The 16,685-nt window shown below is 42.8% G+C and overlaps 1 protein-coding gene across 4 annotated transcripts in view; it reads right to left on the reverse strand.

Annotated features, from left to right (window-relative positions):
• The window catches only part of robo3 (roundabout, axon guidance receptor, homolog 3 (Drosophila)), a 105,573-nt gene that overhangs the window by 33,792 nt on the left and 55,096 nt on the right, over window positions 1-16,685 (reverse strand). For 2 of the 4 annotated variants that reach the window (XM_034683324.1, XM_034683325.1), the window contains exons 6-8: window positions 15,594-15,721; window positions 14,047-14,058; window positions 4,975-5,099 (exon numbers count right to left, since the gene is read on the reverse strand). In XM_034683324.1, the coding sequence (XP_034539215.1) occupies window positions 4,975-5,099; window positions 14,047-14,058; window positions 15,594-15,721 (265 nt within the window). The remainder of the gene's footprint in view (window positions 1-4,974; window positions 5,100-14,046; window positions 14,059-15,593; window positions 15,722-16,685) is intronic. The other 2 variants (XM_034683326.1, XM_034683328.1) reach the window with 1 other exon arrangement.

Here is a 16,685-nt window from a genome sequence, read left to right on the forward strand (position 1 = left end):
ACCACCGAAAACCACAGCGTTCTTTAGTTTTTAGTCAGTCAGCCATAGCTACACAGACATTCACTTCTTTGCTTTTACTCAGCAGGCTGGTTTTAAAAGAAGCCCTTCAGGAGTTTGTGTCCATGGCAGACTGAAGCTCTCCCACTCACAGCTTTATTAAGAGTCTGAAATTCTCTTCCACACTCAAGGATAAGGCTTTTGTTCATCAGTTCAGTCACAGCTAAATAAAAAAGGGTCAGTCTAAAATAAAGAGTCAGAAGCTTGGAGGATGATTATTTAAATGAAACTGTTGAATGGGATGTAAAGAGGGTGAAGGAAAGAGCAGAGACAGACCATGGAAATATTAATGTGTCTTATCGTGTTGTAGATGGAAGTTCAACTTTGTAAAGTGCTCCAAACTTTTCCCTCTGTGTGTACATTTCTGTGTTTGTCCTCAGACTGACCTGATCACAACAACGTGGAGGAACACGTGCATGAACAGTCAGCTAATTTTCAGTTTTGGTTTCCAGTGTTCACTGAGAGTAAAATACTAAGAAAAGAGAGTCATCTAGAAGTCTGATGACCACATGTGTTTGTTTGCTGTCGTTAAACAGCCTGCAGATATATGAGAGAACCAAACGGTATCACGTCTTGCTTCAAAACACAGGTGTTCACACTGAGGAGAACACAGCTCGTTACCGTCCAAACCTTCTCCAGGAAATTCGTCTGGACTCACTTTGCTGACTGTCTTTATAGACTTGAACTGACCAGTGCTCAGTTTGATGGCCTGTTAGCCGACTCAGGCTTGTTTCCATGCCAGGGATTCAAAGACGGACACCTCCTACCTGCTTTCAATTTCAGCTTTAAGGCAGCTGTCCATCTGTCGCCTGTGTCTCTAAACGAGGCCCTGAAACTTTCCGAAATTGAGAGATTTGCCTGGTATGATCACACAGCGGGAATTTTTCCAACTTCCAATCTCTGTAATGATACACATGCAGTCAGTCACATCCCCTGAAAACATGTGTTTGCTTTTGATTCAGACACATGTTTACAGAGGAGACAGGCAGGATGTAACCCACAAAGATAAAGTAGCATGTTGCTTGTTTGGACATCAAACATTCAGGCTCCTTCTGAATCTGAAAAGTTTGCATTTTCTCTGAAAAAAAAATCTCATGCCTGGTTATTGATCGATATAATTCACTCCTCGTGGTTCCGCATCACTCCTTTTATGTCTGGAGATTTATTTCTGCACCTCATCCAATATGCTGTGCTCACTCTCTTTGTTTTGTGAGGTGTAATCTCAGAAACCTTCAATTATTGTCTGATGGGACACGTGCCTCTGGAAATAATGATGAAATAGCTCTGCAGTCCAAATCAAAAGCAAAGCAGGATTTGTCTCGCCTGATACAGTATGTCTGCAAAAATGAACAGCATGCCATTTTTCTGTTTTATTTTTAATTTGTTTCTGGTGAGTTTCAGTTTCACTGTTAATAAAAAGTTGTGCAGAGGCTTCACTCTGGCATACTTCAGTGGTCTAACCCAGGGGTTCCCAAAGTGTGGGTCAGGAACCCCTGAGGGGTCGTGAGACACTAAAGTGAGGTCATGAGAAGTCTTCCAGAATTTTTTAAAAATGTTTTAAGCGATCTAAAATTGCATGTTTTACCTATTGTAAGTATATCAACAAAAGCATCAGTAGCAGCAGATTAATTCATAACAGCACAGGAAACACAGCCACATGTGCTTGAAGCTGTGCTAATTTTCTGCGGACTAGCTAAATGAAGTATGAAACAACATTTAATTGCATCGAGAGACTGTAGGGTCGTTAATCTTTGGCACCTATATTTTGGGGTTCGTGGCCTGAAAAGTCTGGGAACCCCTGGTCGAACCCCTGAATAAAAAGAAAAACATGTTCTTGTGATTGGTCTGAAGTCTGCCAAAATAACAACATCATGATGAAGATTAGTAAAAAGTAATAGATGTAAGTTAGGTCAAGTCAGTGTTCAATTCATTTCAAAATGTTGAATCGAGATCAGGTAGATCATTTCTAATGCATTTGAAGAGTCAAAAAACCTGAGTGCTGAGTGGCTTTAAGACACAGCGTCAAAGTGGATTTGGCACTCAGGTTAAATGTTTGATCTAGCAGATTGTTAGCTGCTCTGGCACTCTCATATTTGTTTATAGAGATGAGTTCCACTGAAGGGAGCGGGAATGGTGTTAAGGTTGGTCGTGTTCTGCCTGCTTTTGCTCTACGGTACACCAAAGCCTGCTGACACCTGCTTGGACAATACCACTTAGACTACAAACAGAAACCAGAAGCCTTCCCATACTAACCCTGAGCCCTGTCTGTAGAGTCCACATGTAGGATCTGTAAACAGAGATCAGGAGGACATGTGACCACAGAGCTGAGGAGCTCTAAGTGGCCTGTTGGATACCACTGCTCATGGAGGCATCAGCTGCTTTAAAAGATACCACTGACCCCGATACACTACACTGGGACTGTTCACCTGTAGCTATAAAGAAACCTCAACTCAAGTCTTGTCCGATTGTTCTGTTTTTTCACATGCTTATACAACTCATCGTCACCATCCTGTCCTCCAACACTATCCCTGATCTTCTCTGTATTGCTTCTTTCTTTTCCCAGAATGATACGTGTGTCTCTTTTCTTCACCGAGAGGAAGCCACTGTTCACAACATGCTACCCACATACTTCCCCTCCTCCTCCTACATCATGCTTTTTCCACTTTATCTCCCTCCTCTGCCCTTGTTCTCCTTCTCCCACACACCTTTTCCAGGCCTCTTTTTCCACTCTCATTCTCCCCCCTCTAATCTGTACCTGGAAACCATGCTCCTGGCACCCACACACTCTCATCAGCCTTTCAGAGCATTCCAACAGGCTGCAGTGCTTATCGCTCACTCGCCTTCCTCACACACACACACACACACACACACACACACACACACACACACACACAGATACTTTATGCGTGCACAAACCCACACCAACACACACTCCTGAAGACACGTAGGCCTGTTCAGACTCAGGCTTTGGTGAATAATACCCTGTGTAGATGATGGGAAAAATGAGGTGTGTATGATTGTGTAGCTGTGTGTGTGTGTGTTTGTAAGTGTGTGAGTCACTCTGGCAGTGAACTACAGTACAGAGCAGTAACAGTAAAGAATGACAGCAGAGACGATGACAGTAGAGAGGGATGCAGGCGCTCCTTAAGGCAAGAGTGTCATGTAAAGAAACTAGCTTAGCATAAAATTAGAAGAGGGCTCCTTTAAGACCTTTTCTGATTCTCATAAATAAGTGATGATCTCATCGTTTCTCAGAAATTAACAGGCTGAGGTGTTCCTGTGTTCTGGGCTGGTTGCATTGAATCAGGCTGCTATCTCTGCCCGCTCTGATCATCCACTGGCAGGCTGTCAGAAAGGATCCTCACAGAGATAGAGCTTTTTATTTAACTAAGATAAAGAGTAAGGTTTGATCTAATGGTTTCTTTTCAAATCCACTAAACACCTCTTACAAACCCTCTTATTTTAACGTCTAATAAATAGGAGTTGGAGGTCTACCGTTTACAGGTTTGTTATTATTGTCGTGTGACCTCTTTGTCAATATTTTTACAGACCTACAAAATGTGAAACAAGCCTACCCAGCCCTTTGTTCATGGTCTTCATGCCTGACTCTCTGCTCTTCGTGTGACATCCCAAGGAGAGCAGAGAGTCACTGTAAAAAACACCTGCCCCTCACCTGGTACCTCCACCCTCACCTTCTGAGCCACACCTTAAAGCAACACGTTCTTCACACGAGAGTAGAAGCTGTTAGAAAGTCACTTTAAATGTGGATGAGCCAAAGAGAGGGGGGTAAAGGAGCTCATATGCACTTAAAGAGACACATACCAAAACCAACCGTTCTGAAAAAGGCTGTTTTTTGACAGGGTGCTTGATCCTATATTATATTTTCACCAAAGCATGGCACTATAAAACATGGATTAAGATGGTGTTTGCCATATTGGAAGCACTGACTTCAACTAACTTCTAATCTAGAAGCTGGCGGTGAGGTGGAGATGAGGCCAAGGTGTCTTGCAAGCAGCTGCGACACACCCTCCCTTCAATCAACCAAGCCATGTCCTTATTATGAATAACTTTGAGTCTTATTGTAGTCATATGGATAGGTTAAACAACTCAGCCCCTCTACAGCTGTCAGAATGTAAAAGCAAAGTGTAGTCACCAAGTGGACAACCTGAAGTCTCCCGCACTTTTTCACTGATTTATTTTTTCACAACCAGAGGTTGCTGCTTGGTACGGGCACAGAGGTAGATCAACAGCTCTTGCTCTGATTTTTTTTTAACACAGTCGGGTAGTTTGAAGAGAGTGAGGAAATGTGAGGTTGCAGTTAAAAAAAATACATCTTTAACAAGAACTGTTCATCTTTGTAGCCTTCCCTTTGATTATGTCAATATAAACTAAGAGCCACAGCCTGTCACATCTATTTAAGTGGACATAGACTGTGCGTCTAGCATAGAAGGTTTCATTCACTTCTCTACAACCTATTTCTCAAATAATTCATGAACTGCATATTCCTCATTTAGATCCCAAAATATATCAAAGTAGGGTCCAGGTTTCAAAATGTGTGAAATCCCCTTTACTTTTAATTTAGAGAAACATAAAAGGAAACAGTAAAACTAACATCTGATGCATTAGAAGTTACATTTAGACTGCTGTATACTCCTGTCATCTGGCCCTCTGGAAGATTACTTAATGCCCCATGACTCTGCCTTTGTAGTTCGTATTTTTGTGATGGTACAGAAACTTGTCTCAGCAGTGGGATCTCTGTCAGCCACGGGCCCTGCCTGCCACTCAAACAACGTCCTCCAACACAGCAACTGTCAGACACAAATTGACCATGAAACTGTGACTGGTGGCTCAGAGGCCATGAAGACCATCATCCTCTTTCAGAGCTGACTTTGATACCTGTCACAGGAACTCTCTCACCTGACTGCCTTCTCTCTGCCAGAAGACGGCGGGCGGAGGGTTTCCTTTGGTGCCACAGAGGAAGGTCACGGTGCGACCTGGAGCTGTGATCTGGTCCCGCGGCCGTACCACGATCTGCGGGGGCACTGCAACACAGAGAGGAGAGAGAAATGGTTATCAGGGCCACACAGGCGTAACACCTGAGTGTGTGTGCGTGTGAGTGTGTGTGTGTGTTGATTGGTCTTAATACAGTGAGAATTTGACAGCTGTAGCAAAGAGTGCGTTAAGCCGTAACAGACCACCCTGATGACAAAAAGTCATAACTGAACACCTTCTCACTCACCTTCTCCCTGCCTCTGTATCTCTCTATTACACTCCAACACACACATGCACACACACTAATACATACTTAAAAGCACAATCACACATACACACACCTGAGTTGACTTAAGGAAAGCATATTCAATCTCTCCTGCACCTTAAAAACAGTGTGTATGTCCTCTCACATATATGACTTTATGTGTTGCTTATGTAAGTCATGATGCGTCACTCCAGCAGCTGCTGAGTGATATGACTCCCTTTAACTCAGTGAAGGATGATCAAATATTCAATCAGGGTGACTGACCAATTACTTTTGATTTTGAGTAAAAGTTTCAAGTAGTTACAAAAAATGTTAAGACAAGCGGCTAAAATAAATACATAAAGACTGCCTTTGCTTTTTTCATTATGCTGCATTCCTCAGCAGGAGTCTGTTTCTCTGAGTTTATATTAAAGGATTTATTTACTGAAGTTTTGAGGCTGCACAGAAAAAAACAGCCTCTTAAAGGTAGAGTAATCAGCTGAAGCAGTTAGCAGTCTGCAGCTGTCAGGCTGAGTCAAAGTGGACTGAGCTCGGGTCAGTTTAAAGAATGTAATAATGAGATAAGGCTCAGGTCAGTCTCAGGTTCAGGTAACCTCTCTCCTTCCATTTTCACTTTAATGCATACAGAGCACACACCAGACACTTTGTCAAGTATTGTGATAAGACGTTTACATCTAGAACTGCTGCACCAGAGGAACACCAGTCTTCAGACAGTACGGTTTCTTAGTTTCCTTCAAAAGATGGTATTCTTAGTTCCTGCATGTGATTGGTTAGCAGTGAAACTACCAATTAGTCAAATTCAAAGTCAAAGTCAAAGTCTTCTACATTGTCAATACTGCAGTATGTACCAGACATATAGTGGAATTAAATTACGTGTCTCTCAGATCCTTGGTACAACAATAGAAATTACATAGACACAAAATGTAGTACAAATAAAATAAAAGGTATGCAAATAAATAAGCTAAGCTAAAAAAAATATAAACATTGATCCTATCACTGCTGAATGTAAACTTTCTATTGTCGTTAACATTTCTAATAAAATGCACCAAAGCAAGCCTGAACTTTCAGATGTTTCCCAACACAAGAGCGCGACGATGCAACAGTGTTCAGGGCTTTATCATGTGACTGATGCCTGCCATGCTAGGGTGAAACATTCTTTCAGTTTCACATTCACATTCTTCAAATCTGAACCAGTGTGGTGTGTCTGACTACAGCCTCTGAGTCTCAGATAGCTGCAGGTACATCTCATGGTTCTTATAAATGATGCTGTAGTTATTCAGTCACTGTTGTTAGCTAATCTAGTTCATGCTCAAGTTTAACCTACAGACAGCGTGAGTCCGCTAGTTCATCTACAGATTAACATCAGCAGAGGACGGAGACACCCATGTTACACTCGTCCTGCTGCAGCCTCATGAGAAACCATACAGGAGAGACCGAACCACAGAGAGCCACAGTAAAAAGCTAAATATCCTACCACCCTTTTTATCCCATCATCAATCTTTATTTTTCCATCAATTACTGGAGAGTGGTATTGATGAGGGTATTGATGAATATCAGTAGTGATGAGCAGCATCAGTAAGGATAAAATCCTCCCTATGCCCACATGAGTTCCAGATTGCTGTCTCTCTATAGGATGAGGCCATACAATAATTGTCTGTGACCTTGATTTCTTTGGCTTTGAATGATAAAGCCTGATATAGAAGATTATTGATTAGGGTACAGGCCGGGATAATCAATCTCCTGTGGTTAGGTGTGAAACCCAGAACCCACAGGAGTCCACGTTCAGGTCTGTGGGTCACCTTTCTGATCCCAGCGCCCGGCTAATCACATGTCTTTGAACATAGATGGAAAGCACACACACACACACACACACACACACACACACACACACACACACACACACACACACACACACACACACACACACACACACACACACACACACACACACACACACACACAGCTGTCTTTGATTTCTATTGATTCTGTAGCGAGTGACAGGCCTCTCTCCTCAGAGGGAGGTGTGAATACGTAATGATGCCCTCCACCAGCAGTCCTAATTGATTTCTCATCTTCCCACCTGATCTCCTGCTTCTCTTTCATTCTCGGTCTCAATTAGAAGAGGGACAAACGGAGAGACAGAGAAAGACAGGGAGGAGGAGAACCTACCAGAGAGCAGAAACAGGAGAACAGTGACAACAACGAGCGGAACTGAGGCTGAAAATTAAATCATGAAGAGGTCCGACTCCTTCTGGTCTCAGAAGTCATCTGAATCTGCACCCTGACCTTTTTTTACCCAGCTCTGTACGTTACTCCTTTATGTGCTCTCTTTACTGTATATCATGAGTGATGTGCTTTATCTTTGAAAATGCAAGTCCACTGAAACAGTGAGGGAAATATATCAAGAGAAAGATCAAGCAAACAACCGACACGTGACCACAACGGGGTGCTGCCTCCTTCAGGTCATTCTCTTTTCAAGATTCGAGTCAGATCGACATCTAGGGACCCAAACTGATCGGAGCATTCTGCCTGCCTCAGTCAAGAGAGGGTGAGGGTGTTCGAAGAGAATTCCTCTCCTTTATGGTTACTGTTTTTGTTTACATCGTAACAGTTTGTACGAGGAGTTGTCCTCAGTACGACCCCAGAAGAAGAAAATAGTGAACAGGCTGCTGAGGAATAAAACAATAAAAGTTCAAAGATGCTAGACTCTGAAACATGAGTTTCATCATCAGGCCCTTCAGCTCAATCAGAAGTTGCATGGACCTGACAGGCTGACAGATTAATGAGCTGAACTTTCAGGTCAGCTGGTCTGGACACATGAAGCTCCCCCAGGTGGTATCCAGGTATTTTCAGTGTGAGCGTGAAAGAGGCTTAAGATAAGCAGGGAGAAGTATTTTTTTCAAGGAAACAGGTCTGCAGATTAATTTAAATCACTGACATTCTCTCTGCAGTGAAATGTTGGTGCACGCTCTGAGTTCTGAATCCCTGTCTGCTAAATCTCCAGCTCTCCTCTTTGTGACTTGCCTGCTGTAAGCACTCACCTGAGATGAGTGTGCACGCTTAATTTCATGCCCATCGTACATGTTTTATCCTGCGCCTTGGGGATTATGTTGCCTTTTGCTTTCCTGAAGTTGGCTTTCACCACAGGCCGCCACACACAGCAGGAGGAGATCCATGTGTCAGCCTCAGGATAAATCTCAGCTGAGGGAGTCTTGAGTGAGGAGGACAGGGTCACGTCCACATCATCCCCCACTGACCCTAAAGGTTACAGCCCAAACACGCTCTTAGTATTTCAGATAAGAACTACAGAGAAGAAGAAGGGGGCCACTCCCACTTTCTAGACACCTTCAGGACTTCCTTGCGCGACTGATGCAAGGCCTGAAATATCAAAGAAATGCTCTGTAACACACCCTCATCTTATGTAATGCATCTCCAGACTTGTGCACAAACAGCTGTGACAAACACAGGAGAGGGCACACGCTATCAGAACACACTGCCGAGCAGGTAATCTGACAGAAACTTGTCAACACCTGAACATTATCCCGTCAAGCCTGTGACAACGACACGACTCTGACCCAAATACGGAGAGACTCCGGATTATTCAGGCTATTAAAATGCCGTTTTTGGTGTTCTACACAGCCCGTCTGGAGAATAACAATGTTTGATTTGAGCAGGCAAGTCGGCACATTGCCTGAGGCTGTAATAAATAATTAGCAATAATGGGTGCACTCGGCGCGACACTGAGCTTTAGATTTAGGGCAGGGAGGAACATTAGCATCCTCACATGGGACAGAAACGAGGAGACGGATTGCAACAGAGCGGCTGAAATATACATGACAAAATCAGCTAACAATGCCTCTGCTGCTCGTACAGGCCTTTAATATTCTGGGCTGATGCTTGTAGGTATGAGGTCTTTTTAAAGTGCCCTGAAAAATGAAAGAGACTGTAACTTTCTTTATCAAAAACAGTGGCACCTCAATTTTCCAGCTTTCTAAAGTGTGTAACCGGGTCTGCAGAAGTGACGGCACATAAACTGATAACTGCAGGGAGGTGACGGGGAGGTAAATTGGGGAATGTCTAAATAAAGAATGAAACTCTTGAGACAGGAATTCAAAGGAGCCTGGAGACTTCTTTTATATGCTGGATATTGCTGGAGCTGCAGAACACATAACAAGGCAAACATGCCAAGAGGGAGGCAAAAATAGACGAGGACTGCAAGTCAAATTTTCACCGCGTTCACGATAAGAGCTGTCAGGCTGAAGGAGGAACGTCTGCTCGGAGTGAGAAGTGCCTGAACTCTGTGAATGGCTGTGCATGTCTCTGTTTGATGGGGACCAAATGTTCTGCTCTAAAGTGGAGACACAAGGTCAGCTGTTCATTCCTGAATCAGCCTTCTTCAGAATGAAGGCTTTAAAGGTGAGAAAAGGTGGTTAGGGTAAAAATGACTTCATGCAATCAGGCGGAGAATAATTTATGCCCCTGCTATAGCATATTAGGTGAGCATTGTCCTGCAGGGGAAACCAGTTCATCTCACACAGGCTTCCAGTCTTTTTGATGTTCATGACGTATAGAGGCGATCTGACAGCCAAGGCAGACAAAGAGACTCAGAGACCATCCAGCCAAACAAGAGATAATCTCTATAAACAGATATCTGCCACTCAAAGAGGAACATATGGGTTCATAAAACATATTTCTGCTGTTAGAAAAAACACTAATTCTGTTTGAAGTTACAGTTGTATTGATCCTGTCTGAGCAGGCTTTGATTTTATACATGGAAACAATCCATATGGAGAGAATAAAAGAAGACGTATGAGCCAAAATCCAATCCTGGAACCCATCGTACATTTCCATCCAGATATCAGCTTAATGCTCAAACCCTGCTCTCACATCATCAGTTGGTAGACTGATGGCAAACATGCCAACGAGATGGAAGAGGGATATTCAATATCAGTCATTTGGAAACACTCAAAGAACTGAATCATTGGACACTTCTCCAAGGGGCTACAAGCCATCAAACTACAGCTGGTGGGTATCAAGATCGACACCAAATAAATCCAACACGTTAGTTTGGCAAGGTCTGAGACTTAGTAATTATTTTCCACCATGACACCACTCCTGAAACTCATGTTCAGTTTGCTGCCTCATGTCTGATTAATACAGCCGTCTCTGAGACATCATGTTATCCACACACAAGCAGATTGGCGTCATGTTTGCGATGGAGGATAAATCTTATGATGCAGTTCTATGGTTCAGTGCTAACGCAGGAAGTAGGGAGCGCTTTATAGATTGAGGCATGAAGCTTAGATGTGGCGTCTGGGTCATTGGACGGTTGTGTAAGGAGTGGAAGTTTAATGAAGGAGAGAGAGCTGTATGATCTTAACCATTATATAATTCAGGGTTCACCCAGGTTTTTGGTGCAGGTCCCAGCTGTTGTTGTGAAGAAACGTGATCATAAACAACATAAAGCAGCCTGATACTACTGTACCTACGAGCTCAGCTCCTTACCACATACTGTGCTCCCTCTGCAGCACATCAGAGTGTGTGATTGTTCCTCTGCAGCTGCTGCATGCAAACAGCATGTTTCTCAGTCACATACCAAAACTAGACAAAGTGCTTACAAGCAAAACATCTTACATCCTCCACACCCCCATCTGCACTTGACAAGTGATTTGCACCAACATACTGAAGCTATCACACACAGGGGGGAACACTAGTATACACACACACTCCCAGCAGGGGGTCCTGAGGGGCCTCGATCTGACAGGCAGCTGTCACAGTCCCACGCTGATGCAGACAGTGACTTTCACACACACACACACACACACACACACACACACACACACACACACACACACACACACACACACACACACACACACACACTTGGGTAAACACTTCCTCATGCTGCTGCTGCTGTAGCTTCCCCTCTCATATAACTCCTCTTTTTAAACTCTTTAACTGTCTTCTTGTCAATGTTTACGTATAAAATGATGATTGAGGAGATAGTGGTTTCTTGGTTTTAACACACAACTGCTGGATCATAACTCATCCATGCTTTATTTAATCTGGAGGTGGGTCTTTGTGCCTACAGCTCCCTCCTGTTTCTGAGAAAAGTGAATATATGGATTGGAGCCAGAGCCTCAAATAGACTGAGAATAAGTAATAAAGGCAGCACGTTAATTCTTTGCCTTTATAATATGGGAGCAGCCTCAGGCAAGACAAAGGAGTCAGCCTCTCCTTCAGGGGAAATGAGAAGTTTAACTGCACTGAAACTATAAAGGACAGTCATTTGGTCTCCTGTCTGAAACAGAAACAGTTCCACAACTTAGAGCTGTGACCCCAAACCCTCACCCCCTGCTGTGAGGGCTGCAGCTTGCCCCACTTTAATCTCTAGACATGGCCTGTTTGGTGATGAAAGCATGTCCAGTTAACCGCTTTGTCAACATTAAAGAGCTTTATCAAGCCAAAACACAGTTTCTTTTCCTGAACAAGTGTTTAAAAGCTACTCTTAGTCCATGCTAACTTCCGAAGGATGCAGTAATCCACACTTTATTTCAGACGCATGGTGTGATTAAAATACCTCTTTATAGGATACATTATACAAAAACATTAAATGATGAGCAAGGTATGACAACGCTGAATTCAGTATCCTGTAGTTAGGTTTCATGTCAGTCAGAGCTAGCATTTATTTATTTAGTTATTTAATATGCAGACTTGTGACAGATGCATCATGTGTGAACAAAATAAGCATCATGACTAAAAAACAACTCTGTGAATGAATGTGCGTCAGTGTCATCTTTTCATAACTCTCCATTCATGCAGTTAAAACACACCTCAGTCCTACCTGAGAGATTACACACACTGCTGTTTGTAATCTGTCAGGCTGGACTGTGATTTTATCTAATATCTAATATTAAAACTAGCATATCTACAGCAACTATGCACAGTCATGGGTCTCTTTTTCTTCTCTCTGCGTGTGCAGACAGGAGTCAGGGGACTGTTTGATTAACTGCTGAATGTTTGTGACTATCGAATATTTCTGCTTGAAATGCTTATGCACACTAAACGTCACTTAACATGAATCCAGATGAGTGCTCTGGAAAAAAAAAAGGTGCAGGAAACAAGATTTCTTCTTCAAACATTTGAGTTTTATGTCTGGTTCTCTGCACTGGGATGAATGGGTAGCACGGTTGCCTCACAACAAGAAGGTTCTAGGTTGGAGTCCTCAGTCGAGGTGCCTTTATGTGTGGAGTTTGCATACTCCGGCTTCCTCCAAAAACATGCTTACTAGGTTAATTGGACACTCTACATTGCCCGCAGTTGCAAGTGTGTGTGAACGGTTGTCTGTCTCCCCATGTTTGTCCTGTGATAGGTTGGCGACCTGTCCAGGGTGTACCCTGCCTTTCGCCCAGTGTCACCTGGGATAGGTTCCAGTCCCATGACCCCAAATGGGATAAGCAGTCAAGATAATGGTTCTCAGTGCTAGAGGTGTAAAACAGTTTCTTCACTGCACGTCTATTTATTTTATCCATTGAATATTGTCCATTTAAGAAACATTCTGATACTCATGTGACTGTAAAACCTGTCATTTTATTTCATTTTAAGTCTTTAGGTGGCTTTCCCTTAACACAACAAACAGAATATTTATGGGTGCAGTGTTTGTCATAAACAGATTCAGTGCCCGGACGGTGCTCAGAGCTGTGGAAGGAAGGAGGGAGGGCTGGTAGAGGGCACTGCCCTGGAGCAAAACTGTCATAGCCTCAAATTTTACTCAATAAACCAATTTGTTTACAAGTGCAGACATTTATTTATTCCATAAACTATCAAAACACCCAAAAAAGAGCTCTCTTTGTGAGGGAATCAACATGATAACCACTGGACAAAGGCAGATACTCAGCCTTCGACACCACAACAACAATCAAACTCCTCTTTCATCAGTAACCTAAGCTGCTTCTGGATCCATCATTCACACTCTGTTCTACGTCTCTCATGTTGATGCGTTGACACTGTAAAAAGAGAATAAGCTCTTCTCCTAAATGACATGTTTGTACAGAAACAATATTTCCACTCCCATGTTTTAAAAGTCTCCTTCTCTCTTTTCTGTTCACACTAAAGAAGCAGTTCCTGTGCCGAGGAGCCTGCTGTTACTCTGCTGCTCAGTTTGCCAGCCTGTTAATTTACTCTTTATATGTAAGAGGAGAGGCCGTTTTTCCAGAGAGGGAATTAAACTGTCAGTGCATGCATGATTGATCAGTAGATTCTGCAGCAAGTATTTATTTGATAGTGTTTAGGATGTTTAGAGTTTTATCGGCTGTACTTCTTATTCATTGCATGTTTTTATGCATTCAGGGTGTTTGCTCTAAATTAAATAGCCCTAGTATTGATGGAAGCTCTTCCTTTGTAGTAATGAAGCTCCGCCTCGGTGTGCTAAAGCATGACTGGAAAATCAAAAGCTTCCTGCTCCCAGTGACTCCAGAGGCACTTAAATACTAATTGATCACTCTCTGGTACTAATTGAAAAAAGGCAGCAGTGTTCAGGGGGTCTGCCTCCAACAAGGCAATACCTCAGTGTGTCTTACATGTGGTCACACACACACACACACACACACACACACACACACACACACACACACACACACACACACACACACACACACACACACACACACACACGCACTTGCACACAAACATACACTTATGCATGCAAAAACAGGATGAAATGGAGTACTTACAGGATGGTCCAACTGTGATGGAGTGAAGGGTGGAAAAGAAGAGAGGGAATAGAAACAATACATGAGGATGAGATGATGAGCGCATGATGATACAGGATGAAACATTTAGATGAGACAGAGAGAAACTCTAGAGCCGCTCGGGTCTCTTTGTTTTAATTTAATCATGACATGAACTAACTGGGTGTCAGTGGAGTGAAATGAAGTTTGCTTTTTAAATGAAGTGCTCCCAAAGGACGGAAGAGTCGACGAGCTGGAGGAAGAATGATGGAGTAAATGCCGACATACAGGTGAAAATTGTTTTCTGATTGATCTATGGTTTTGTGTGATACAATCTGTGTGTGCGTGTGTGTGTGTGATTTCTATTATCCCTAATACTGCAGCTGCATGCACCCAGCAAGAATCAATCTCAATTTGTCCAGCAGCCAGCGCTGAGAATGACTTCTTCATACTGCTGCAGCGTTCTTGAGTGAAGAGCTTAAATGCATGTGCATATGTGTTTATATATGGGTGTTTTCTCTTGAACCAGCGGTGCATGTTTGTCATTGTATTTGTGTGCATGTTTACAGCGTGTGAGCCCACGTGTGTTGACAGACGTCAGGAGTGTCGGTGCAGACTGCAGGGCTCGCTCACAGATTCAACTCTTCCAAAGTCAAACTCTAAATATTCTCTTTTATCATCACCAATGACAGATTTCTCTTCAGCACACTCACTTTATTCTAATGCAGTTTCAAAGCTTTTTGATCTCAGCTCTCTCTCCAGAGGAAAGACGAGTTGAGGCTTGAAAGCAACTTAAAATCCATTTTTCACTTTTCTTTTACAGTTTCACTTAACAGCACGAAACGGACGCATCACACAGACAGACTCAACAGCCACTCTGTCTGTCTGTCTGTCTGTCTGTCTGTCTGTCTGTCTGTCTGTCTGTCTGTCTGTCTGTCTGTCTGTCTGTCTCTAAGTTTGTCTGTCTCTAAGTTTGTCTGTCTCTAAGTTTGTCTGTCTCTAAGTTTGTCTGTCTTTCTGTCTGCCTGTCTGTCCACTTATTAAGGCTGAACACGTTCTGGACATTGGTGATAACATTGAATATTTCCCTTTAGAGAATGTGTTTAGTGTTTTGTGCCAAAGGCAGCAAAATTAATTCACTAAAAGAGAGAAATGAGAACACGCTGGTGGGTGAGATTTTTTGTGATGCATCATAGCAAAACTGTCCATCTGTACAAATAATTGACTCATGTATTTAGAGTTAAATCTCATGAGGAAGTTGGACATTTGCCGTGTCACCAGGCAGCTTGTTTTTAAACATTCACACGCTCCTGAACTTCATGAGATGGTAAGGAGACTTTTTTTCATTTATACTATTCATATATAACTTTGCAATCATTTTCAGGACGCACACCATGACTGTGTGCAACCAGCTGGTTCTGTCAGTAACAGGAGCTGCCAGCTCAGCTCCTTGAAGAGAAAACTGAATATGACATTTCACTGAAACATTCTGATGCATGTGTGTGTTTTGTTTTCTGTAGGGAGTAATGCAGAGGTAGCTGAAGTCTTACCGTGCACCTGCAGGGTCCCAGACGCCTCGGCTTTCCCCACGCTGTTTTCTGACACGCAGGTGTACGTGCCCTCGTCTTCACCTCTCACCTGGGTCAGACGCAGGCTGTTATCACTGCGGATCTCAAATCTGAAAAGACAACACACAAAACCTGTGAGTCAAATTCAGGCTCGAATGTAAATATCACAGAGCTCATACGGCGCACAGCTTTGAAAAACACAAGAAAGACAGAAAGTGCAGAGCTATGATCCGATTTGATTTCCATCTAAGGTTTGATGCAATACAGCCGACAGTTTCAGACTGTGATTTGATGGCTGATTCTTAGATTGATGTTTACATTTTAAAGACGTACTGAGACACAATCAGGTGCTTTAAAAAGAAAACTGTCTTCAACTACGTTTTTCAAAAACATCCACAAACGTGTGATCTGCACACTGACAGAAGTGTGTGAGGAGAAAAGCTGTGAAACACAGAAACAAGATCTGCGCCGATCTAAATCCTGCTGACAACAAGAGCACACTTGACTTGATTTCCCCAGAGGGATCATTAAAAGTTTCATCCAATCACGTCACAAAGTGTGTGAGAAAATATGACTCTCTCAGTAGCACAGATTTATCTGCAGTATCTCCCACTGTTATCAGATGCTGTCAGAGGTAGCAGAGAGAGTGCAGAGACAGTCTGAGAGTTGATGTGACAGCAGTTTATTCCAAGAGTTATTTTCATGTAGACTTTAAACCGGGGACACGCCTTTAAAACACAGGGGCTCTTTAAAGACAGGTTATTAACATTTGAGTGAGTTAACAATGAACAAAATAATACGAGTAGACATTACATCGAACAATAATTAGGGTCAGCATCAGGACCCTGTAAAGTTTGTGTTACTAACACAACCTGCAGCACCTCAGGAGGCACATGTCCCATCTCTGAATTATCTGTAATTTACTGAAATGCACTGAAAGCAGCACTCAGCTGATTTGTTGTTGAACATAATAAAAGCAATCACCACAGCTCTATGGGGTCTGTTACTTCTTTCAATGTGTTATTTCCAAAGAGGAAATAAAGAAAATAACATCATTTTTTCACTCCAGTCTAA

This window comes from Notolabrus celidotus, chromosome 5 (genome assembly GCF_009762535.1).
Source record: "Notolabrus celidotus isolate fNotCel1 chromosome 5, fNotCel1.pri, whole genome shotgun sequence".
NCBI lineage: Eukaryota > Metazoa > Chordata > Actinopteri > Labriformes > Labridae > Notolabrus > Notolabrus celidotus.